Genomic DNA, 23,835 nt, shown 5'->3' on the forward strand with positions numbered 1-23,835 from the left:
AAGGCACGGTTGCACCTGGCCCTGTCTGGTCGGAACCGACTCCCCAGCAGTGGGTTTAGAAGGTCTCTGCTTGACCACCGTTGTGTCTACCTCTGTTCACCCACTACTGCATCTTAGTTTATGCCCAAAGCCAGCTTCAGGCTTCAGGACATGGCATCTCTCAGCACTCCAGCATGTGTACTCACTCGGGCAGCATCCTGGTGTCCTCTTTGGGGCACCTGGTTCCTTGTGACAAGCACAAGCTCCTCCCGGGCTGAGTCCATCTCGCCTTCCCGGCCCTTCCTGCCCCACCCCCAGGGGCCACCAATGCTCGGCAGTTACCAGTCAGCCGGCCCTCAGTGTGGGCTTCAGGAGCTGTCAGGTTGGTTCAGATCCACAGCGACCCCAGTGCTAGGGAGCGAACCCCGCCCAGGCCTTCCCGTCCTCACCAGGGTTCCCGCGCTCGAGGCCATTGTTGCAGCCACCCTGTCAGTCCGTCCTGCTAAGGGCCTGCCCCTGTTTCATTGCCCCTCTGTTTTACCAAGCACCAGGTCCTTCCCCAGGGACTGGTCTTTGCTGACAGATGTCCGAAGTACAGGAGACAAAGTCTCCCCATCCCGCCATCCTTGTCCCTACAGAGCAGAGCCTCTGGCTGGACTTCTGGCTGCACAGCCCTGGGTGCATATTTGATGACAGTCGTGTGAGAAGTCGGAAGCGCTAATGGACAGAATTCCAGGGAGAAGTGTCTGGTGGGGGTCTATGTCCTTACTACTGTATGAGGGAAGGCCGGTGCCGTTCAGCTATTTCTGACTCGCGGTGACCCCGTGTGATGGGGGACAACCACCCCATAGAGTTGGTGCCACTATAAGCCCTACTAGGTGCAGATAACAATTCTTTCTCTCTCGGAGCACGGGCCACCCTCTGGCCAGCAGGCATGCGCTTGACTCTTGCGCCACCAGGGCCTGCTTTAAGGAAGGGGATGTAAAAGGGGAAGAGGTGAACAGGCCTGTGGCAGGTAGGGGGTTCCTGAGGCCTCCTCATTCTCAGCTCTGGTGCCTTTGCCCGGGGTCACGAGGGCTTCCCGGCGGCAGGCTAGTCTGTGATCACAGCCCCATCGAGCCCTTTCAGGAAGGCCCACCTCCAAGGCAGACCAAAGCAGTCTTCCTGTTGACTGCCCAGATGCAGTGCATCTACAGGTGGGGTTAAATGACTGAGAACAAGCCCACTGCCTCCACCTGGTCCTGAGGGACTGGCTGCAGGTGTGTGGAACCTTAGTGCATTCGGCACTAAGAAACGTGGGTGTGGGGGCAGTGCGGAGAGTCTGGGGCCGGGCCGGGCCGGCAGGGGTGCTGGGGGCCGGTTGTGGCCATCGAGTTTCACAGTAGGTGCTAGAGTGGTGCTGTGTGTTAAGGCAGTGAGCTGCGAACTGCAAGGTCGGTGGTTCAAACCCACTAGCTGCTCCTCGGGAGAAAGAATAGGCTGTCCACTCCCATAACGATCGAAAAAGCCTCGGAAACTCTGCCTGGGGTCGCCGTGGGCTGTCCCAGACTGGATGGCAGTGGGTTTGTCTGGCCTTGCCCAGAGCTGTGCCCCAGCCTTTCAAAGCCACCCTCTGGGACAGGGCACAGCTGCTGCAAGCATTTGCCGAGGCAATGGCCCTGCCTGCTGCCCGTGGCCTTGAACCACCTGCATTGCGGTCGGCAGCAGGAATCCCACGTGTAGTAACAGCGGCCCTACTGGTGTTTGAGATAGCAGCCGCACAGCTGCCAGCATCCCGGTCACAGGCCAGCCCCACAGTAGGGCAGAGCGACAGGTCTGTACACACACACACACACACACACACACACACACACTGTCAATTCTACTTGGATTTTTTAGGCCAAAAGTAACAGCCCTATTTTGGTATACTGACAGATTTGTAAGTGATTTGCTTGAGAAGGCAGGCTCTCTTCCCCAGTCTTTTTCTCATGACTGTGGTAGAAAGAGCCCTTATAAATAAAACACGTTCCTGGATTCCCAAGCGTGAAGGTCAACTGCAGTAGCAACCTCCACGTCCTTGTCCCAGAGCAGTGATGGGCCCCATGCCGCAGAACTGGCACGAACGCTGCCGCTACACTGACGGTGATTTCCCAAGGGAGGTGCCATGGATGCGGGAGAAATGAACAGCGCCTGGCGCTTCCCCGGACGGCCTGTCATTGTTGCCCAGGGGGCCCAGGGAGCCCCTTCACAGGGCTCACCAGCCACAGCGACGAAGAGGATGGGCAGACGCAGAAAGCCCATGTCTGGGTCATGGGAGGCTCGCTACTGGGAGGCCTGTCCCCGCACTCAGCCGTGTGCGCTTGGGCTCGGTGGGCGCATGCTCGGGGGCTTTGTGAGTTTCCTCCGCGTAGGGTTTGCAGGCGAATTCTTGGTTTCTTTGTTGGCGCCAGAGGAAGCCGACTGGCCTGAGTGTTGGGTGAGCCAGTGTGGACGTTTCGTTTTGTGGCTGCCCAGAGCACGCGCAGTACTGCTCCAGAAAAGTACCGCTCCTTGTCCTCCTCCCCAGGGGGTCGGGTCCACCCCCAACATGAACGGACTGTGGCCTGAGGCTTCCTCCCATCCATGTTCCCCAGCCCCAGGCCACCCTGCCGTGAGCTTTCCAACCAGTTTTGATTTTTCAGGGGGAGCCTGGTGTGTTTCTGAATAGCCGACGTCATGGTACTGTTATAGATTTTGTATTTTAAACACAGGGACACAATGTTTTCTAGAAATGAGACTAGTGGCTCTTTGGCTTTGTCAGGAAGGGGGGGCAGGGGGACTCTTGGGAGTAGGAGGAAAAGGGATTTCTTTCTTCCATCTTGTCTCGCACCCAGTGCCGAGGGGCCTGTCTTGGGGCCCCTCCCTCTCTACTCCCCACCCTGGTAGAGAGAGGCCGACCTGGCGCAGGCTGCCTGCTGGCCCTGGGCGAATGGGGAGATCCCACCCCCTGGCCTTCCTCAAAGTTACCTTTGCAGGGGCTGTGAATAGTCACAGCCTAGGCCGATCCTGGCTTTGCCACTTAGCGGCCAGCGGGCTGGGTCCCCTTGCTGCTCCCTGTGGGATTCCACTTCTCACTGTGGGGAGGGTCCCAGACGACTCCACTGGTGGTCATGCTCAGCGCCCACCCCCACCATGGGTCCCGACTCATAGCGAGACCATGACGAAGCGTGCCCTGAGCAGCGGCTAGTCCCCGGGCTGTTTGTCGTATCCTGTGACGCTGCCACCCCTGCTGCCTTCAACAGTCTCAGCCCTCCCTTTGTCGGTCAGGGCTCCACAGCAGAAAATGTCACCTCAGCGGTTCCCAGGCCATGTTCCACTCGCGCCCCTCCCCATGGTGCACTGCATGTTTCTAACACTGCACCTGCAGACAGGAGGGAACGCCCCACTCCACCCGCCCCTCCACGCCCCACGAGTACTGCTGTCTGTCTGCGCCGGGCGCTTCTCACTTAGCATCCCGTTTCCCAGGCTGCTTTGTCACGGCACACACCGGAGCTCCATTCCTTATGATGGGGGAGTCCTGTTTCTGCTGGGCGTCCATCCCCCGGGTGGCCAGCCACCATGGAAGTGGTGGGCATGGTGTTGAGAGCATGCCCATGCAAGGACAGGTGTCCATCCCAATCTCTGCTTGCTCATCTGTGGGTCCGTACTCAGGAGTGGAATTGCTGGGTCTGCGGTGAGTCTGGATTTACCATCCCGCAGCAGCTGCACCAGGTCACACTTCCATCAGCAGCAGGTGAGAGACCACACTCTCTAGAGTTCCAGTAACACCTGTCATTCCCCATTAAAAGAACATCAAACAAAATCAGATGATGGCCGTCCTCGTGGAGCTGCTTCAACGTTGTATCAAAGGCTTCCTGAGCTACAATATCTTTGTCCGACTTCCAAGAGCTATGTCATCTGGCTGGCTACCCTGGCTGTTCTTTCTTCCTGTGCTTAGAGATCTGGCCAGAGAGGTCCCCTCCTGGCAGGACCCTGAGGGAAGCTGCGAGGGAGCAGGGTGTGGGAGGGCAAGGCGGGGTCTTTGCAGAGAATCCTGCCCCAGCCTTGGCTTCTCTGACTTTCCCTCCTGTGCCCATTAGCTGTGAGGGTCTTCTGGCTTCGAGAACCTGGTGGACATGAGGGGCTACTTGTTGGGAGGGGGGCAGGCGGACAGTGCTGGGGCACTGGGACCAACAAAACCAAACCCAAATCCAGTGCTGTCAGTCCTGACTCACAGTGACCCCAGCCCCATAGTGCCATGAATCTCTATGGAGGCAGACTGCCTCATCTCCCTCCCACAGAGCCTCTGATGGGTTAGAACAGCCGACCTTTCAGTTAGTACCCAGGGCTTTAACCTGACCAGTGCCACTGGCCTCCTTCTGATACTGCTGCTCCAGGGTCTCCCCTCCCCCTCGGGGCCACCCAGGTGGCATGGCCAGCCTGTGAGGCTGCAGCTGCTGCCTCTCCCTGGGGAAGAGGAGACCTTGGTTCAAGGGCATCGCTGCTTCTCCAGAAAATGTGGGATGAGCATCAGGAGGACAGCAAGCCAGGCAGGGGTGGGCTCCCCTCAACATGCAGGACCCAATGCGCCCATGGCCCCTGACCAGGCTCTGTACTAGTGAGTGTGCAGACACAGACCCCCACCAGGCTCTGTACCAGTGAGTGTGCAGCAACGGCCCCTGAACAGGCTCTGTACCAGTGAGTGTGCAGACACGGCCCCTGACCAGAGTGTGCACCAGTGAGTGTGCAGACATGGCCCCTGACCAGAGTGTGCACCAGTGAGTGTGCAGACACGGCTCCTGACCAGGCTCTGCACTAGTGAGTGGGCAGCCTCGTCCTCCCTAAACGGGTCACTGACACCATCTAAGGCTTGCACCTATCTGTGCGGTGGAACCAAGGTGCCCTGGTAGTGCAGTGGGTTACGTGCTGGGCTGCTAACAGCAAAGTCAGCAGTTCGAAGCCACCAGCTGCTCTGTGGGAGAGAGACGAGGCTGCCACTCCGTGAAGAGCCACAGCTTTAACCTGCCCTGTCGGGCCGATAGGTGCCCGCATCGTCTCGATGACGGGGTGTGGGAGGGTTTGGGTTTTGTGATGGCGATGCTGTAGGGAGAATACCGGCACTGGCGGCCTCCGGGTGCTGCTTTGATGAGGGGGCATGCTGTCCAGGCCCCCCCTGGTTAGTTAGTACTGGCAAAATGGCCAGTGTTCCCTCAGGATGCTGGGAGGGGAGCTTGCCCAGCCCTGCCAGCACCGTCAGCTTCTGGAGGGTTCTTGGAGGTGCATCCCACTGGAAGGACTGTCCCTGTTCTCCAGGGAACGCACCGACTTGTCAGGCCCCACCTGGCCTTGGTTCCCCACTTCCTGACCGTGGTGGTCATGGTCTTTGCAGAGAAGCTGTACGGGGAGTTCCTGAGCTGGAAGCTGGAGGACACCCTGGCCCAGTTCCCTCTGCAGCCCGGCCAGACGGCCGCCTTCACCGTCACCATCAAAGTCAAGCTGGATTTCTCCTGCCAGGACAACGTGCTCCAGGACCTCAGTGATGGTGAGCGCCCCTTCCCCCGCCCTCAGCCCCAGCTCTATCCTCGCCCAGCCCACTCCTCCCCGCCCCTAGCACCTGGCCTGGGAGACCTGCGGGTTCCCTTCCAGATGGTCACACCAAGAAGGCCCTGAGCTGGCCACTGGAGGGGTGGTGTGAGTCTTAAGTGTGCAGTGCGGGGGCAACGCCTGAGGCAGTGTGAGGGTGATCACAATGGCAGGCACTGTTGAGTGTGCATGGTGTGGGGAACATGGCACCTGTTGGTGAATCACGCAGGCCCTGGGGAGGGAGGGAGTCACTGCGTCCGCACAAGAGGCAGTGTGCCCAGCTCCAGAGCCTGGCAGCTCCTAAGGCAGAACCATCTCCTCCTGGGCTTGGGCCCAACCCTGCAGGCAGGAGCCCTGGGTTGCTAACTGCAAGGTAGTTTAAAGCCACCAGCGGTTCAACCAAAGAAAACAGGGCTACCCACTCATTTAAAGCCATACCGTCCCAGACACCGCCAGGGGTAGTCCTGGCCTGTGCTGGAGCTTCCCTGTGAGTGGATGCACTGTGAGTGGATGGACTGTGAGTGGATGGACTGTGAGTGGATGCACTGTGAGGGGATGGACTGAGTGGATGGACTGAGTGGATGGACTGTGAGTGGATGCACTGTGAGGGGATGGACTGTGAGTGGATGGACTGTGAGTGGATGCACTGTGAGTGGATGGACTGAGTGGGTGGACTGTGAGTGGATGGACTGAGTGGATGGACTGTGAGTGGATGCACTGTGAGTGGATGGACTGAGTGGATGCACTGTGAGTGGATGCACTGTGAGTGGATGGACTGAGTGGATGGACTGTGAGTGGATGGACTGAGTGGATGGACTGAGTGGATGGACTGTGAGTGGATGCACTGTGAGTGGATGAACTGAGTGGATGGACTGTGAGTGGATGCACTGTGAGTGGATGGACTGAGTGGATGGACTGTGAGTGGATGCACTGTGAGTGGGTGGACTGTGAGTGGATGGACTGAGTGGATGGACTGAGTGGATGGACTGTGAGTGGGTGGACTGTTAGTGGGTGGACTGTGAGTGGATGGACTGTGAGTGGATGCACTGTGAGTGGATGGACTGTGAGTGGATGGACTGTGAGTGGATGCACTGTGAGTGGATGGGCTGTGAGTGGATGGACTGTGAGTGGATGGACTGAGTGGATGGACTGTGAGTGGATGGACTGTGAGTGGATGGACTGTGAGTGGATGGACTGAGTGGATGCACTGTGAGTGGATGCACTGTGAGTGGATGGACTGAGTGGATGCACTGTGAGTGGGTGGACTATGAGTGGGTGGACTGTGAGTGGGTGGACTGAGTGGATGGACTGTGAGTGGATGCACTGTGAGTGGATGGACTGTGAGTGGATGGATTGTGAGTGGATGCACTGTGAGTGGATGGACTGTGAGTGGATGGACTGTGAGTGGATGGACTGTGAGTGGATGGACTGAGTGGATGGACTGTGAGTGGATGGACTGAGTGGATGGACTGAGTGGATGGACTGTGAGTGGATGCACTGTGAGTGAATGAACTGAGTGGATGGACTGTGAGTGGATGCACTGTGAGTGGATGGACTGAGTGGATGGACTGTGAGTGGATGCACTGTGAGTGGGTGGACTGTGAGTGGATGGACTGAGTGGATGGACTGAGTGGATGGACTGTGAGTGGGTGGACTGTTAGTGGGTGGACTGTGAGTGGATGGACTGTGAGTGGATGCACTGTGAGTGGATGGACTGTGAGTGGATGGACTGTGAGTGGATGCACTGTGAGTGGATGGGCTGTGAGTGGATGGACTGTGAGTGGATGGACTGAGTGGATGGACTGTGAGTGGATGCACTGTGAGTGGATGGACTGTGAGTGGATGCACTGTGAGTGGATGCACTGTGAGTGGATGGACTGAGTGGATGCACTGTGAGTGGGTGGACTATGAGTGGGTGGACTGTGAGTGGGTGGACTGAGTGGATGGACTGTGAGTGGATGCACTGTGAGTGGATGGACTGTGAGTGGATGGATTGTGAGTGGATGCACTGTGAGTGGATGGACTGTGAGTGGATGGACTGTGAGTGGATGGACTGTGAGTGGATGCGCTGTGAGTGGATGCGCTGTGAGTGGATGTGCTGTGAGTGGATGGACTGAGTGGATGGACTGTGAGTGGATGGACTGTGAGTGGATGGACTGTGAGTGGATGGACTGTGAGTGGATGGACTGAGTGGATGGACTGTGAGTGGATGCACTGTGAGTGGATGGACTGTGAGTGGATGCGCTGTGAGTGGATGTGCTGTGAGTGGATGGACTGTGAGTGGATGCACTGTGAGTGGATGGACTGTGCGTGGGATCGACCCTGTGTGGGTTGGACTCTGGATGCTGTCAATGGGATGTATGCTGTGAGCGGACAGAGACTGCGTGGAATGGAAAGCTGCCATCTTGGCATGGAGTAGGTGGCACGGAGTTAGTTGTTGTAGTTTTGCATCTTCCTCCAGTTCAGCAGATCTTGATAAGTCCTGAAGACGCCTGGTCTGTTTGTTCTGTCATCGCTGTGCGCTGGGTGTCCTAGCTGAGAGTCCATTGAGTAATCTAAGGTCAAGAAGGTGCGCTCTTCTGTGTCCCTCTAGGGCATCTGTCCTTCACCTTCTACATTGAGTCCTCATGGTGTGAGGCAGGCCTCCAAGTGCACTCATTCTTTAGAGCTCCCTAGGTTATCAGCACTGTGCGTGTCTAGAACGGTCTGCACCCGGTTCTCAGAAGCACTGCGCTCGACACGGGACGGGAGGTTTGGTTTCCAGTCTCTTTCTCTGTCCTTTGCTCTGTTCTGAGGGAAGGACATGCGTCAGCAAATCTGTGGACATTTGCTAAACCTGACACCTGGAGGCAGCGCCTGTTTCTTGTCTTCTCTTTCTGGCTTTCATCCATGGGTCTGGCTTAGGCAGTTATTCCTCAGGCGTTCGTATGGCGACTTCCTGCCTCCCTCACCCAGTCTACACTTATTGTTTAGAATTCTTCTCTAAGAAAAAAACCAATCTCTTCTCTTCCACTTATTTATTCAGCCAATAAAAATGTTATGAGTCTGGGCTCATGGACATTTATTTTGAGTCATAATCTAGTATTAGGATATTTATTTCACTTCTCGGATAGTTCCAACTCTCCCCTTGGGAGCCTCTTTGTTCTTTTGACATATCGTTGCCCTTTGTTAGTAAAGTCCGTCCTCACTGTGCGCTGCCTCAGCCCCGTCTTCAAAGCCACTGTTTGTTTCTCTGAAGAGCCTGCTTCTTTGTACTGGACAGGAGCCTAAGGACTGGGCACTAGGAACACCCACTGCGCTGGGGGTCACTGCTTCCATGTGCCTCGGTGGACTGAGGTAAGAATAAATGAATGAACAGTAACACATGGCAGTATTCATTTTGTAAGAATTTCAGATTCCCACCTTCCTCTGTTGGTTTACAGCAGTATAATCGACGTTTGCATCTTGCCCCTATGTTCATAAACAGTGCACCGCCGTCTGTGCTGCAAACAGATATGTTTTAAACCATTAACCATAGGAAACATTTTCTCCTGTCCGGTTTCCGACTTCTGTGTGCCTGGTGATCTTCACACGTATTCCGTTTCTTCTGAAGAACACATATTTTGAAACATCCCTCATAGAGTAAGCCCGCTTCCAGTAAGGTTACTCAGTACTGGTTACTCTGAAAAAGGCTTTGTCTCTCCCCGTTTGGGACATGGTGCGTACATATTTTTGGCTGTAGATTCCTCGTTCGCAGTTGTTTGCTCTCCTAAAGCAGTTTCTCGGGGTCCTTGCTCGCATGTTTTCTCAGGGATGTGTGCTTCGTCCTTCTCCCTTAGCTGGACACACGCCCAGCCACGTCCTCACCATCCTCGCTGACTCACTTCACCTCGAGTTTGACAGAAGGGTCCCACCTGCCCCTGCGCCGTCCTCGGGTGCTCCCCTCTGGATTCGTCCCCCTGTGGTCTTGCCGAGCCTCCATTTTTAGTGGGGACATGATCAAAGCAAGCAGGAAAAGTTTTGCCCTCCTGGCTCCCACCTGCCCGTGGTCCCAGCTGCTGACCTGAGGTCACTGCTCAGCATCAGGCCTCTTCCTGCAGCACTCGAAACACCCTCCCTCTGATTCAGGGGAGCAGAGTGAGCTCCTCTGGAGCCTCCCCAGCCCAGCCATCGAGTCAGCTCTGAACGAGACCGTCATATCGGAGGGGCAGAGCCTTTCTGTGGGTCGGCCGGGGCTGTGCATCTGCAGGGGAGCAGACGGCCTCCCCTGTCTCCCGAGGGCTGATGGGTTTCAACCACCTAACAGTCTGCTGAGCTATCCAATGCATCACCAGCGCTCCTCCTATCGTGACTGTGGGGCTTTGGTCCTCCCCCAGATCCTGTTTCTCCTGCCTTGTCTGCCCCGTCCCGCCCCCTCTAACAGAGAGAAGCGCTCCTCTGGGAGGCCAGCTCGTGTTTCTGAGCTGCCCACAGAGCTGAGCCCCATGGACGGTCAGGGAGAGCCTGGCCCACTTCCCCCAGCGCCTCCTTCTAAGCCCCCGTCTGCCATGGCACCCCCACTCGGCTCCTGGTCTCCCTGCCGGGTGACGCTGCCTGTCATCTGTCTGCAGCTTCTCCTGCCCTGTCTGTCCATCACCACCGCAGTCTCCTCTGCTCTCTTTGAGGGCCCCCTGCTTGCACTGCACTGGCTTCTGCTTCCTCCCTCCAGGTCCTTAGTGGGTTCCCTTCCTCCTCCCATCGCTGCCCTGTGCTCTGTCCAGCCGACTCTGACTGGGCGCAGGTCTCACCTGCCACTCACCTGAGCTGCTGCTGCACTTTGCCCCCATTTATTGGCTGTTGGTCCTTCACTGCCTTCTCGTCCTCCGTCTGTAAGGACGCCACAGGGCTTCCTGGCTGGAGCTTCTCTGAGCCAGAAGATGGCCTGTCTTGAGGTGTCTGGCTCGCCAAGGTTTATTAAGGCCTGGCTGATGTTGGCATCACCCTTCACTGGTCCTGGACTCAGGTCCCAGGACAGCCAAGAGCACGGAGAAGTTGAGGGCAGGATAGGAGCAAAAGGAGAGAGAATGTAGTCTTTTCCTCCAGACTTCCTAGGCCAAACCTCACAGGACAACCCTGTCTCAGGCCTCACTCTGTGTCAGTCATCAGGGTGGGGCATTATCTCCTCTGGCCTTGCAGGCCAGGCCAGCCCTGAGCCCCAGCACTACCTACCGGGGTGAAGAAAGAGCACAGGGCCAGGCGTTGACCAGCTGACCGCGTCAGACAGTGCCGCTGGGCCATTCCCAGAACAGAAGGCTCTGGCACGGTTGTTCATGCAAAATAGGACGGTGCTTTCCAGGTGAAAAGAATCTGAGTCCTCTGGAAGCTAGTCCATTTTGTTTAGTTTGATGAAGATTGGAGCCCTAGGTTGGGAGGAGCAAGGCAGGCGAGAGAGGAGAGGAGAGAGAGGAGGGGAGGGGAGGGGAGAGGAGGCACCTGGCATGGACCATTCCTCAGTCCATTTATGTGGATGGTCTTTTGCACGGAGTGCTCACTTATAGATGCACTTGACCCAGTTTCTAGGCCCCAAACCCAAAACCAAACTTACTCCCACTGAGTCAATTTCAACTCAAAGTGACCCTACAGGACAGGGTAGAACCGCCTCTGTGAGTTTCTGAGACTGTCACTCCTTACTGGAGTAGACAGCCTTGTCTTTCTTCCGAGAAGCAGATGGTGGTTTCAAACTGCCGACCTCGCAGTTCATAGCCCCACCTCTAACCACCACACCACCAGGGCTCCTCGTGTCTAGGTCAGGCTGCTGAAAAGTATGCACTCTAAGCCTTGTAAGTGTCTGTGCCCGTGATGCCAGTTCCCTTACAGCGGACAGCCTGTGTCGTGGGGGGTCTTTATAGACTGTGCCCACAGAGCCAGGAGAGCGAGATGAGAGAGAGAACTCAGAGGAGCTAACCGCCTCTGCACGGAGACACACACATGATGGGGATCCCTGGTAACCAGGAGTTGATGACGGAGTATAAATCAGGCATGGAATCTGACCCTGCCATCGTACCGTGGTTAGTCAACACACAGCCCAGACCATTCGGCATCATAAGTTGCCCGCGGCTGATGGGATGGGTACGTCGGTGACTGTCATGGTCGTGACAGCCACTTTTGCTCAGTGGTTTCCGTGTACCATTGCTGCGCACCAGGCATGGTGGTAAAACTTTGTATGTAGCCAGTCACTCACTCACCCTTCTAGATAACCTTACAACCGTGCATCCTTCTTATTCCCATCCTGGGCACGAGGACTTTGAAGCAATAAGGGTGGAGAGCCACAATCCCAAGCCAGGCCTGTCTGAATGTGTGAGCTCGGCCCTGCCTCACGGCCTCTCTCCCTGAGGTGCATTCAGGAGAAGTTGAAGTCGAGATATGAAAGTTTTCGTACTCAGCGGTTAGGAGAAAGTTGTGCTGGAGACGCTGGGGAAGGAATTATGGGCGAGATGGTATCTGGGGTGCGACTCAAGAGAGTTTGGGGTGTCAGGATTGGGAAGATGGCTGTCAGAGGGAGAATTGCCCCAGCACAAAGGAGGGAGGAAACTTGAGGCATGGACAGCGGTGGCAAGGCAGGCATTCTGGTGGAAGACTTGCCTAGAGCTGCTCTGGACTGGCCTGATTCAAGGCTGGCACTGACCTGAGCCTGATTTCTTTCCAGTGCCCTCCCCCACCCCCACCTAGGGTATAGTTGGTTAGGGTTCCAGTTGTGCCTTCTCCTGGGGGACATTGGGTATCAGTTCCCTTCATCTAGTGCTGTGTGCGGCGCCCCAGAAGCACTGCTCAGCTCATGTTCTCTGCCTCTCGGTAACTCTGCTGCAATCTGCCGTCATCTTCTGAGGGAAGCAGGGCCCCGTGCCGCCTCCCTCGGCTCGAAGACACCCTTTAATTCTCCACCACGCCGCCTCCCTCAGCTCGAAGACACCCCTGTAATTCTCCACCGCTCCGCCTCCCTCGGCTCGAAGACACCCCTGTAATTCTCCACCACGCCGCCTCCCTCGGCTCGAAGACACCCCTGTAATTCTCCACCACGCCGCCTCCCTCGGCTCGAAGACACCCCTGTAATTCTCCACCACACCGCCTCCCTCGGCTCGAAGACACCCCTGTAATTCTCCCCCGCCTTGCTAGCGCTCCAGCCCGGGAAGACTTCAAGAATGCCCTGACCCTCCTTTGTCGTTGTCGGTGGAGTTGGTCTGACTTGGGCAGACTGAGGTCTGCCCCCCTCAAGCTGCCTGCCCTTGACCTGGGGCTGCACCCACAGGGCCTCCGTTTCTTCTGGGAGGGCTGGGGTGGCTCATGCCACTTCCACAGGTATCATCCGTGCAAACAGATCAATTCAAAATGACAAAATCGAAGCTCAAGGGCTGACCCCTGCGGGCCCTATTTTGAGTATGAGGCTTAATGAGCCCTTTGAGGCGATTCTGCGCCTTCTTCTCCTTTTTAAAAAATGTACTCAGGGTAATTGCATTTGCAGACTTGCTGCCTCTGAACCGAAAGTTGTTTGACTCCACTTCACCTCAGCTGCTCACAGCCGGGCATTTTGCAACTTGGAACATGTGAGGGGACACACCTTAGCTAAGGACGTCTAAGGGAAGCCTTATGCAAAACCTGGAACCGCTGACCTTGGCTCATTGTCCATCACTGGCGGTAACTCACAGTGGCTGAGTCTCCTACTTTCCTGCTGTGGTTTTGCACCCTGCCTCTGGTCTCCACTGGCCATCATGGACTGGGCTTGTTTGCCATGGGACAGCATCCAGCACAGGGACAGGGTCCCACATGGGGTGTGTGTGTGTGTGTGTGTGTGTGACAGACCTCAGTATGAATCCTGGCTCTGGCCCTTACTTGAAACTACATATAATTTATATCCTTCCATTTTAGTGGACGCTAATACAGATATCCTATCCTTCTCTAGTTCAGAATTGTATGATTGCTACCACAATCAGTTTCAAAACATTCTCTTCCCTCTTGAACTCTTTCATATCAGTTTCCTGTTACTTCCCTGAAAACATATTTTTTTAAATAAAAATGGAATTGTATTTTAGCCCTTTTTATTGACAATAGCCACAAAAACAGACTTTGGAAACCACACAAGTATCACCTGGAGCTTGGATTATTATTAACCTAACACTCTTAATAACCCCCCGTCCCCACCCCACCCCTGCCAAATGCATGGCCACCAAGCCACTCTGGAGTCACAGTGACTTTACTGAGGGTCTCTGAGGCGGCCCATCTCCCATGGAGCAACTGGTGGCTTCGAACTGCTGACCCTGAGGTTAGCAGCCCAGCTCAGAACCTCTATGCCAAAAAGGCTCCTTAGTGAGATTGTAGTGATTCAGTGTTGTGTTTTTCCCCAGCAGAGATCCGATCTTTCTCACGCCAGGCATACTTTTCCTCCTGTTATCACAGGAAAAGGGAGGAAAGCAGTCTGTCTCTACTTCTTTTCTACCGGCTGAAACGGAGCACCCCATTTTAAAGGTGTTGCTTTCCTTGTATTAGGTCAAGAAGCTCAAGTTCACGTCCCCTTGTCTCAGCTTGTCGACTTCCACCAGTGTCTGGAGACCACTATCTGTCTCCTCACCCCTGGGGTGCTCAACCTTCCCATGAGCCCTCAGAGGTGACTCTGCATGCCCTTCACACCAGTCACCCAGACTCTCGGTGCCTTTCTCTTTGGGCACCACACTGCTGGTCCCTGGCTGGAGTGTGGCTGTCAAGCAGGGCCAGTGTTGCCCCGGGGGCATTTGGTGTCAGAACAGGGGTGGGAAGGGTGGGTCGTATTGGCATCTAGAGAGCAGAGCCCAGGGATGCCGGTCAACTCTCTCCAATGCATAGGACAGCCCCCATCACGAAAGACCGTCCAGCCTAAAAGTCCAATGGTGCTGAGGATGCAGAATCCCATCTCGGTGTCTTTAGGTGACACCAAGGCGATCCTGACTCAGCGACCTCATGCTCCGCAGAGCGGATGCCCCCAGGCCTGCGCCATCTTCACCGTGTGCTTGGGTGGGAGCCATGGCTGCAGCCATTCTGCTGGTCATCCATGCTGTCTGGGACCCACCTCGTTTTCACTGCTCCTCCACTTTACATGAGCATCCGGCGACGACACGCTTGCCCCCATGTTGATCCTCACGGGTGCAGCTCGGTGACACAGCCCATGTTCGTCCTGCTGCCCGACCACTGCCTCCCACTCTGTCCGCATCATTGTTGGGCATGTTGTCCATGTCCAGGGTGTCGTGTGTGTGTGTGTGTGTCTGCCTGTTATGCACCATCTGCTGAGAAGTCCCTCTGGTTTGCGTTGCAGCCGTGGGAAGGACGGGAACGGGAGGGACTCCTGAAAACAAATATCCAACGAAGCCCGAGACGGGCAAAGATGCCCCCCCCCACCGCCCTAAGCATCTGCGCTCTTGTTTTCCAGACGGCATCAGCATCAGTGGCTTCCCGCTGTCCAGTCCTTTCCGGCAGGTTGTGCGGCCACGAGCGGACAGCAAGCCTGTGCACCCGCCCGAGAGCAGCAAGACTGGGGACTTCAGCCACGTGAAGGTGAGCACGTGTTGCCGGGCCTCCCCGCAGCTCCTTGCTGTGCGGCGCTGTGAGCCAGGCAGGGGAGGGAAGAGGTATGCGATGGTGTCGCCGCATATCCGTGCTTGGGGACGCTGCGGGGCACCGTGGTTGGTGGCTCACACACCCTTATTTGCTGGAAACGGTGTTCTGTCGGCTGCGTGGAGAGGGCAGTGATTCTGGAGGAGGGCACCAACCTTGTCCTATGCTTCAGAAAATGTCCTGATTGCAAAATGATGTTGCTTGCATTGTCATCTGTGTGCGCCACCGGGCCCTTTGGCAACACCCTCCACCCGTTGGTGTGCTGGCACCGAGAAGACCCAGGGAATGTGTAGGGGACGTGGCGTGTCAGTGGGGTGCGAAGTGCCCGGGTCTTCTGGGTGAGCTCCAGGGGAGGCCTGGGCCCAAGCCCTGTGTGTCTGAGCTGCTGTTGCTGTTGCTTGTGGTTGGTGGGGCTCACAGTGAGCCTGTCATGGCAGAAGGACACACTGACCCTGTGCCCTCCTCACAGTCCGTGCCCTCTGTGAGGCCAGGTGGACTAGAGAAACAAGTCCAGCGACTCTCGTTCATGCCTATGAAAGAGCTTGATATCAAGAAGCATAACATCCCACATGCCCCTCGTAAGACTCATGTAGGCGCAGGCCGGTGACGCAGGATGCAGGAGGATCACAGGCTGTGGGTGACTGCAGAGTCGTGTGGATCCAAGGTCGGTGGGAACATGGCAGGTCCCGACTGCTCTTAGGGCCAGGTGACCCACCTGGGGCATGGAGGCCGACAGAGCTCCAGCAGGCAGGAAGGTGGGGTCCCAGAGAGAGAGGCAGTTCCCAGAGTCCTTCACTCACACGAAAACCCACACCCCCAAGGAGGCACCATCCAGCTCCCACGTGATTGATAGGTTTGGCTCCACCCCTCATGCCATTGTGTAGATGCTGACTCCTAGCTGACTACAGGACAGGGTCTGACTGTCCCCCTGCGTTTCCCAGACGCTTACTCTCTACAGAAGTAGACAGCCCATCTTTGTCTCAAACAGTGGCTGGTGTCTTGGACTACGGACCTTGTGGTTAGCAGCCCTGTATGTAACTACTGGGCACCAGGGCTCCCAGCCACCAAGTCTCATTGACATCAGAGCATCCGGCTACAGGGTTGCAGCTGCCCTGTCACGCCTTCTGGTCGAGGGCTTCCTCTCTCTCACTGACCCCTCCCTCTGCTTTACCAAGCATGGTGACCTCCCAGAACTGGCCTTCCTGAATACACGAGACAGGTTGGTGCTTTCTCTGGCAGTCCATGGGGCCGCTGTTCAAAGGCACCCCGTCTCTGCTGGCTGTCCTCATTCCTGTCCTGCTTCTGCGCTCAGAGGAGGCAATTGCAAACATTGTGGCTTGGGTCAGTGGCATCTTGGCCCTTTTGCACTGGAAATGGGCGTTTTGCACTAGACGTTCCTAGTGCAACGTGGCCCCTGTTCTCCTGAATGCCCCTTCCGGGCATGTCCACTGTGGATCTGCGTAAACGAAATCCCTGACAGCTCCTGTCTTTCCCCCATTAGTCAGTGTTGAGGCTGACTGGCCATGCGGGCCCTAGGCTTAGCGTGGATGTGTCTTCACGGGCGCTGGGTTGGGGCCTTACAGGGCGCTCCCTGCAGGTAGGTGTCCGCGCAGTGACTCTGATGGTGCTTGCTGAGCTGTGCTGCTCTGTGCCGCTCTCTGCCGTGGAGGTGCAGGGCGGGGCCGTGTCAGGCTTTTCCAGAGGGGCTGTACTGCCCACATTCCCACCAGCAGCCTTCGAGCATCCCAGCATCTGCTCCCGGCTTTCCCATCCCAGAGATCTCAGCGGGAGCGACTGGTGGTACTCACCGTGGCTCCCCAACCAATGATCTCACATCCTTTCTGGTCCTGGCTGCGCGCATGTCATCTCTGGTGAAGTGCCCATTCAGACTGCATGCTTGTTTTTAAGGTGGGTCTCTCTGTCTTCTTGTCACCGAGCCAATGGCTCTTTGGGGACCTGGATCGGCGTCCTTTATCAGATGCGTAGCTAGCAAATATTTCTGCTCCGTCTGTGCCTTTTTGTGTTCACAATGGTGCCTTTGGAAGTGAAAGCCTTTCCCACGGGGCAGCAAAGCCACACCTGCTGACTTCTGGGTCCGTCTCTTGTTCTGGTGCATGCGGCTGTAGTCCACTGGTCACCTTCTGCCCCAGGTCCACGGGGACTCGAGCCTCCGATTTCCTCTCAGCACTGATGTTTATCTAGAATCCATTTGGTCCCCCTCCTCTCCTTTCCCTACCCCCCCTACCCCCCCCCCCCCGGGCATGGTGTGAAGTAAGTGTCTGATTTTATTGTTTCTGTCTGTGGGTATCCAGTTATGTCTGAGCACTTGTTTAAAAATGATCCTTTCCTCATTGAATTGCCTTTGGACCCATGTGATGGTCAGTTGGCCACAGATATCAGGTCTTTATCTGTGGTTTCACGAGTGTGGATGTCTTCAGGCACGCCCCACACTGTTTAGATCATAGTAGGCTCACATATGTTTTGCCTCTGGGACGTGAAAGTCCTCCAGCTTGTTCTTTTTCAACCTTGTTTGCCTGATCTAGAAGTGGGGCCCTTCTCTGTGGATTTTAGCCTGTCCGCTCCTGCAGAAAGGCCTACTGACGTCAGAGAGGGGTGCAGTTGGGTCAGTGTCAGTTTGGGAGGGGTCGCCATCTCAGCAGCGTTGTGTGGGCCCACGGACATGGGATGCGTCTCCATTGATTTATGACTACAGCAGGGTTGTTCCCACTCCCAGGAGAGTGACAGCCCCAGAACACGCCCCCCCCCACCCAACCCCGCGAGGTTCCAGTCTTCCATTTCGGGTCTCTGAGTCGGAATCCACTTGATGGGCAGTGAGTTGAGTTTGTTTTGGTATAGGGGCCATGTGCTGGTTTTGCTAAAGTTATTCCCCAGTTCTGTATTCTTCTTGATGTTTTAGTGAATGTAATTGTTTTCTTAATGTTTGGAATGTGATTACTAGTATCTAAAAATGTGAATAATTTCTCCTTTCCCCCATATTTTCCACTTAATTTTTTCCCTTTGATCGCTACTATTTGCTCCCATTTGTGTGCTGTGGGTTTTCCCTTTCCTTTTTCTTCAGGTGGGACCTTTGGCTGTCGCTCTTGGGGGTGCTTCTAAGATGAGCATTTACAACGGACCCCTCTGGGCATGACTTTAACTGCAGCCCGTAGTTTTCTCTATAATTCCATTCTAAATGTTTTCTAGCTTATTTTGTGGTTTCTTCTTTGACTCATAGGTTATTTGGAAAGTATGTTCTTTAATTTGCAAACATTTGTGAGTCTCCCATATTTCCTTCTGCTGTTGATTTCTTGTTTAATTCCATTTTTATTGGAGAAAATATTTTGCCTGGACTTAGCCCTTTTGTATTTATTGGGACTTCTTTGGTGGCTGGCATCTGGTCTATGCTGGGGAATGTTATATCTTGCACTTAAAGTGATGGGCATTCTGTTCTTGTAGAATGCCCTATTGGTGCCAATTAAAAGTTGGTTGGTAGTGTCATTCCAGTATATATTTTTAAAAATCATTTTATTGGGGGAAACAGATCTCTCCATCATCATATATAAATATATTTATACATGTACATGCCTATATTTAGACCTCTATAAATGCCCTTTGCCTCCTAGTTCTTTCCTCTATTTCCTTTTACTTTCCTCTTGTCCCACTATCATGCTCAGTCTTCATTTGGTTTCAGTAATTTCTTTTGGTTACATTGCCCTTGATCAAGCCCTCCCTACCAAGCCTCTTACATCCTCCTTGCCACTGCTTTGGGATCACTTTTTGTTCCCTTGTCCCTGGGTTGATCAACACCACTTCCTTTCTCCCCCCCCCCCGCCCCCCTCCTTTTCCTATTGTTTTCTCCTCCAGCCTATCTTATCTAGATAGACCTGCAGAGATAATAATATGCACAAAAAAGGCATAGCGCTGGCAGTCCCAGTGGATCTTCCTGCTGGCAGTAGAGCCCCCTAGGAAGAGCAAGAGCAAGAGCAAGGGAGAGTGAGTGAGTCAGCGAGCGCGCACTTGAGCACAGAAGACCCTGCCTGCCCTGCCCTGCTCTGCGCTGCGCTGGGCCAGAGAGAAGCTGAGCTTGCAATGGAAGGCCCTCCTGCAGAGCATTTCCACCTTGGCTTCTGTCCGGTCAGAGGCCAGTGCTGCAGCCGTGGTGTGAACACGGAGGACGCGCGAGGAGGCCACCAGGCATGGTGGAGGCAGCGCCAGAGGCTCGGCTCCGGGAAGGACACGCGTGGGCACAGGCCGGTGTTCCCTGGAGAGTGGAGATGTGCTCCGAAGAGGCAAGGGCAGGAGGAAGCGCAGAAGAAAAAAAAAGGCATAGCAAGACAAAGCGACAAAAGAAAACACAACAACAACAACAAAACCAATGACAAAAAATTAAAAAAAAGAAAAATCTTTAAATAGTTCAAGGTCTGATTGCTGACCTCTAGGAGAGTACTCTAGTTGAGTCCAATGGGGTGCCACGCTCGGGCCCCACACTCTGCCCTTGGCACTCCCTTGGGACCTCCCTCTGCTCCCCCAGCTGCTCTGCCGCATGCCCTTAATGCTTTGCATTGTTGTTGGAGGCCAGACCAGGCCAATCCTGACACTGTATCTCTAGTTTTGTCCCCCATAGGGCCAAGGGTCAGTGAGGGATGTCGTGTCTCATAGTGGGGCCAGCCATATGGTCCTCTCTGTGCGTTGGCTGTTCTGAGTGGGGTTATTGTCCTCAAGGCTTGGTGGGCTAGGATGTGCTCCACTCTCTCTTCCTCCCCCTTCATTTGCTCCTGTGTGCTCTGATCAGACATGTCCCTCTCCCTGAGCTATAGCTTCAGTGCTGTCCTCTGAAGTAAATTCTTGGGGGAGGGGCAGCTGTCCACATAGTTGGGATTGACACCCTTTACTTTTAATCTGCTTATCTCAGCTCTGGATCTCAAGCATGTGTTGTGTAGACGGTGGGCCAGTTGGCAGTGACAAAGGGACTCAGCGCTGCCTCATCACTCCTGATTTCAGGAGACTCTTGGTCTGATGGGCAAGACATAGCCACTGGGATGCACACAAGGCCAGTGGCCAAGGTTGAGCAGAGCTGTAGGTCTTCTTGAGGGAGGAAGGCAGTGGGGGAGTGATGCCTTTGAGTGATGGTGCTGCTGGCGAAGAGCAAGGTACTGCCCGACTAGTGACCAGTCTGTCTGGAAGAAGCCAGGATGGTGAGACTTCATCTAAGGCCTTTGTCTCTGTTGTCAAGAAAACCAACCAGTCCCTGAAGAAGGACATCATGCTCCTTAAAGGAGAGGATCAGCAAGAAACATCACTCCCCCCCAAAAAACACCAAAACCCACCCTAGGCAGTCTCTCCACGATAACCAAGACTAGGTCTCTAGGCCCAGAGGAAACATACTGTCCATTATCCTCCACTGTCACCAGGGCTCTTCCCCTCGCAGTGACAAGGCTCAAGAGAACAAAACACTGCCGACAAGCTAAGCCTTACCTGTATCTGACCAATATAGAAAAGCAGAAAGAATGCTCAAAACTCCCAATTAAAAATATCAGGAATTGGGCAGAAGACATGAACCTGGTAGCTTCGAAGCGGCGAGGAAACACAGGGAGAGCTGTTCGATACCACTAGTTGACAGGGAAATGAACCACATCACAGTGTGATCTCATTGCACATCTCTCAGAACGGCTAACGGGGAGGAAGAGAGTGAGAACACCAAGTGTTGTTCAGTTGGGAGCAGAGCAGACGGGCGCTGTAGAAGCTGCGTGGAGCGCATGGGTCTGATGGGAGTATGAGGGCGTACAGCCACTCTAGAACACGGTCTGGGACTGCCTTTTACACTTAGCACGTGCCCCAGCGATGCTCCTCCGTCATGTTTGTCTCAGACAAAGGATAGCATGTATCTGCAATAACAACCGGTACAGCCACGTTTCTGACCACTTCCTCTGTAATAGCCCTTCGCGGCATGAAGACGCAGGTGAGTGGAAGCCAGAGACAAGGGCTGGTAGGGCAAAGGTCTAAAGGCATTGACCGCTGTCTCTTGATGGGATTACACGCATCTGTGTCTGTGTTGAAATTGCATAGCCTGACATGGGCATGCACACGCCAATGATGGCGGGTGGAGTCAGGTGAAACTGAGGAAGGGCTGGAGTCCAGCCAACAGTTATTGCACCATTGTCAAGTTGTTCATTTTGAAGTTGTACTTATATGGTAAGCTCTTTCCTGTCGTGAAGGCTGGGTGATGCCTGTATGACACCCCGCACCTGTCATGTCCACAGCTGCGCAGTAAAAGTTACAAAGATTAATGAAAAGCAACAATGCGGAAACACTGCCTGGTCGTGGGCAGGCCTCGCCGTGGTCGCCATGTTTGAGCCCCTGCCACAGCCCCTGCGTCATTCCATCTCCTGGAGGCACTTCCTGGTTCACAGCCCACCTTACCTGGTGGGGCTGTTAACTGCAGAGCCAGTCGTTCGAAACCACCCACAGCTCCACTGTTAGGTCTTAGCGAGAGCCTTCCTCTTTCTCCCTGTCCCTGTAATTTGCAAAGCATGGCGTCCTTCTCCAAGGACTGGCTCTCTTGACGGCATGTCCCAAGCACGTGGGGCGATGTCTCGCCTTCCTTGCTTCCAAGGACCATGCTGGCTGTACTTCCAAGACAGATGGGTCTGTTGTGCCGGCCACTTCCTCTTGGGCAGAATGAAGCCTTGCCTGTCTTTGAGCCCGTTACTGCAGCCTTGGTGCTGACCTCCCTTCCTCTGTTTCACCATGCATGACGTCCTTTTCAGGGGCTGGTTCCTCCTGGTAACCTGTCCAAAGAATGGGAGGCCAAGTCCCGCTGTGCTTCTGACGAGACCAGGCTGTCTTTCTTCTGCTGTGCACGGTATAGCCGTCTTCTTCATCAACACATTCCCTGAGGAGCATCAGCTCCTTGCCCAGCTTTCACCTTTGAAAACAGGATGGCTGGGGTCAGGCCCACCTCAACCTTCACAGCGACACCCCTGCTTCCCTGGAGCCCCCATGCCCCTCCCCCCAGCACACTCCACTCTCCCTGCACAGCTGGTCACCCCTCACACCCCAGCAGGTTCATCTGGAGGGAAAGGTAAAGGGAGAGCCCAAACCTGAGCCCGGGGCCCCCAGGCAGGCCTGTGCCGGGCACGCCACACGCGACACCCCGTGAGATCCTTGGGGAGATCGGAGCCTGCAGAAAGCTTGCTCCTTGTCCATGCTTGAAGACAGTGGGTGGTCCTTCTTTTAGGGTGGGGTTCTTGCAGCTGGCTACCCGCCAGGGGGAAACCTGAGGGGAGGGCGTGGTGGGAAGCGGATGGCGCATCCAGGGAGGGGGCAGGTGCACTCTCAGGGCTCCGGGGGCTTCTTCCCATCTTTCCGCTTGTCACGCAGCCCTTCTCCCCGACGATGACGTGCTAAACCTCTCAAATGATCGCAGAGGGGCAGTGTCGTCATGGAAACCAGTCACTCCGAGAGAGCAGTGGCTTCTTGGGAGTGTCCCAGGAAGTTGGCAAAGAGGATGTATGTTTTCTGACCGCGTCCACCAGGCCTGTCTGGCTCGCCTGGCCCTGGAGGGGCTTCCAGGTTGACAGGGGAGGCTGCATGCGGCACCATTTGTATCAGTCCCACTGCAGCAGGGCCTCTCCGACCCTCAGTGTCCCCTTCTGAAAAGTGGGGCCATACCACATCCTCCAGGGGCTGCAGGGACAAGGGGACCGGACTGCACCAGGGGATCCTTGGTGGACCCCAAGAGAAAGGAGACAGGGCTCAGTTCGTCGAGTTGGGGCTGCCCGGTGGGTCGTGAGAGGCCTGGAGCAGCCGTGGGATCAGCAGGTGCAGTGCATGCCACCCTGGCAGCCCCCATGCCCGTCATCGGCCCCCATGCCCGTCATCGGCTCCCATGCCCGTCATCGGCCCCCATGCCCCTCTACCATCCCTGTCCTGCATCAAGGGGCTCATGTACACCCTGGGGAGACCCAGTGTGAGTGTAGTGTGGGTTCCCACCTGCCCCCAGCGGGCACACCTGGCACTGGTTTGTCTCTCTGCGGGCCCCCCCTGCGTGGCTGGGCATGTGTCAGCAGAGCTTCTAGGCTGGGATTGGTGAGGAGGAAAGTCCTGGGGATGGACGTCTCAGCTCATGGAATCCTGCAAATCAGAGCAGCCCTTCATAGGGTGCTGGGGACCAGCAGCATGTGGGGAGGCCTCGGCCCCTCATTGTGTGTGTGTGGAAAGGCTCGGGCTCTGGGAACACTGTACTCTGTTGTGCATGGGATTGCCATGGGCCAGATGACGCCATGGCTGCCTGTGGTCAGCAACCATAGCACATAAATCACACAGGAAGCAGTGTGACCATGAAGGCCTTCCCCCTCCACCCCGGGAGTCTCTTAGAGGCCAGGCTCGCTAGTCAGGCTGCAGTGACATTGGTGCCAGCAGCCTTTGGACCTGCTGTGCATGGAGGGTCCTTCCCATGGCGTCAGGCCCACCCCCAGCTGCAGAGCTGAACACTTAACCACTGAACCTCCAGGGTGTCTTGTGACCATAGCGTCATGTTATTCATGCAGAAGCTACCTTACAGAAAGCCCAGAAGGCTGAGACCACCTGCCCAAGGCCAAACCATCATCAGTGAAGGGTCAAACTCATCTCTCTGTGTAGACCCCCCCAGCCTGCCTGTCATCTCCAAGTTCCCAAACA

General features: G+C 55.4%; 1 protein-coding gene across 2 annotated transcripts in view; it reads left to right on the plus strand.

Moving 5' to 3' along the window:
* TRAPPC9 (trafficking protein particle complex subunit 9) overlaps positions 1–23,835 on the plus strand; it is a 292,390-nt gene that overhangs the window by 75,026 nt on the left and 193,529 nt on the right. For both annotated transcript variants that reach the window (XM_075549225.1, XM_075549226.1), the window contains 2 exons: positions 5,366–5,518; positions 14,972–15,096. In XM_075549225.1, coding sequence (XP_075405340.1) covers positions 5,366–5,518; positions 14,972–15,096 — 278 coding nt within the window. The remainder of the gene's footprint in view (positions 1–5,365; positions 5,519–14,971; positions 15,097–23,835) is intronic.

This window comes from Tenrec ecaudatus, chromosome 5 (genome assembly GCF_050624435.1).
Source record: "Tenrec ecaudatus isolate mTenEca1 chromosome 5, mTenEca1.hap1, whole genome shotgun sequence".
Taxonomy (NCBI): Eukaryota; Metazoa; Chordata; class Mammalia; order Afrosoricida; family Tenrecidae; genus Tenrec; species Tenrec ecaudatus.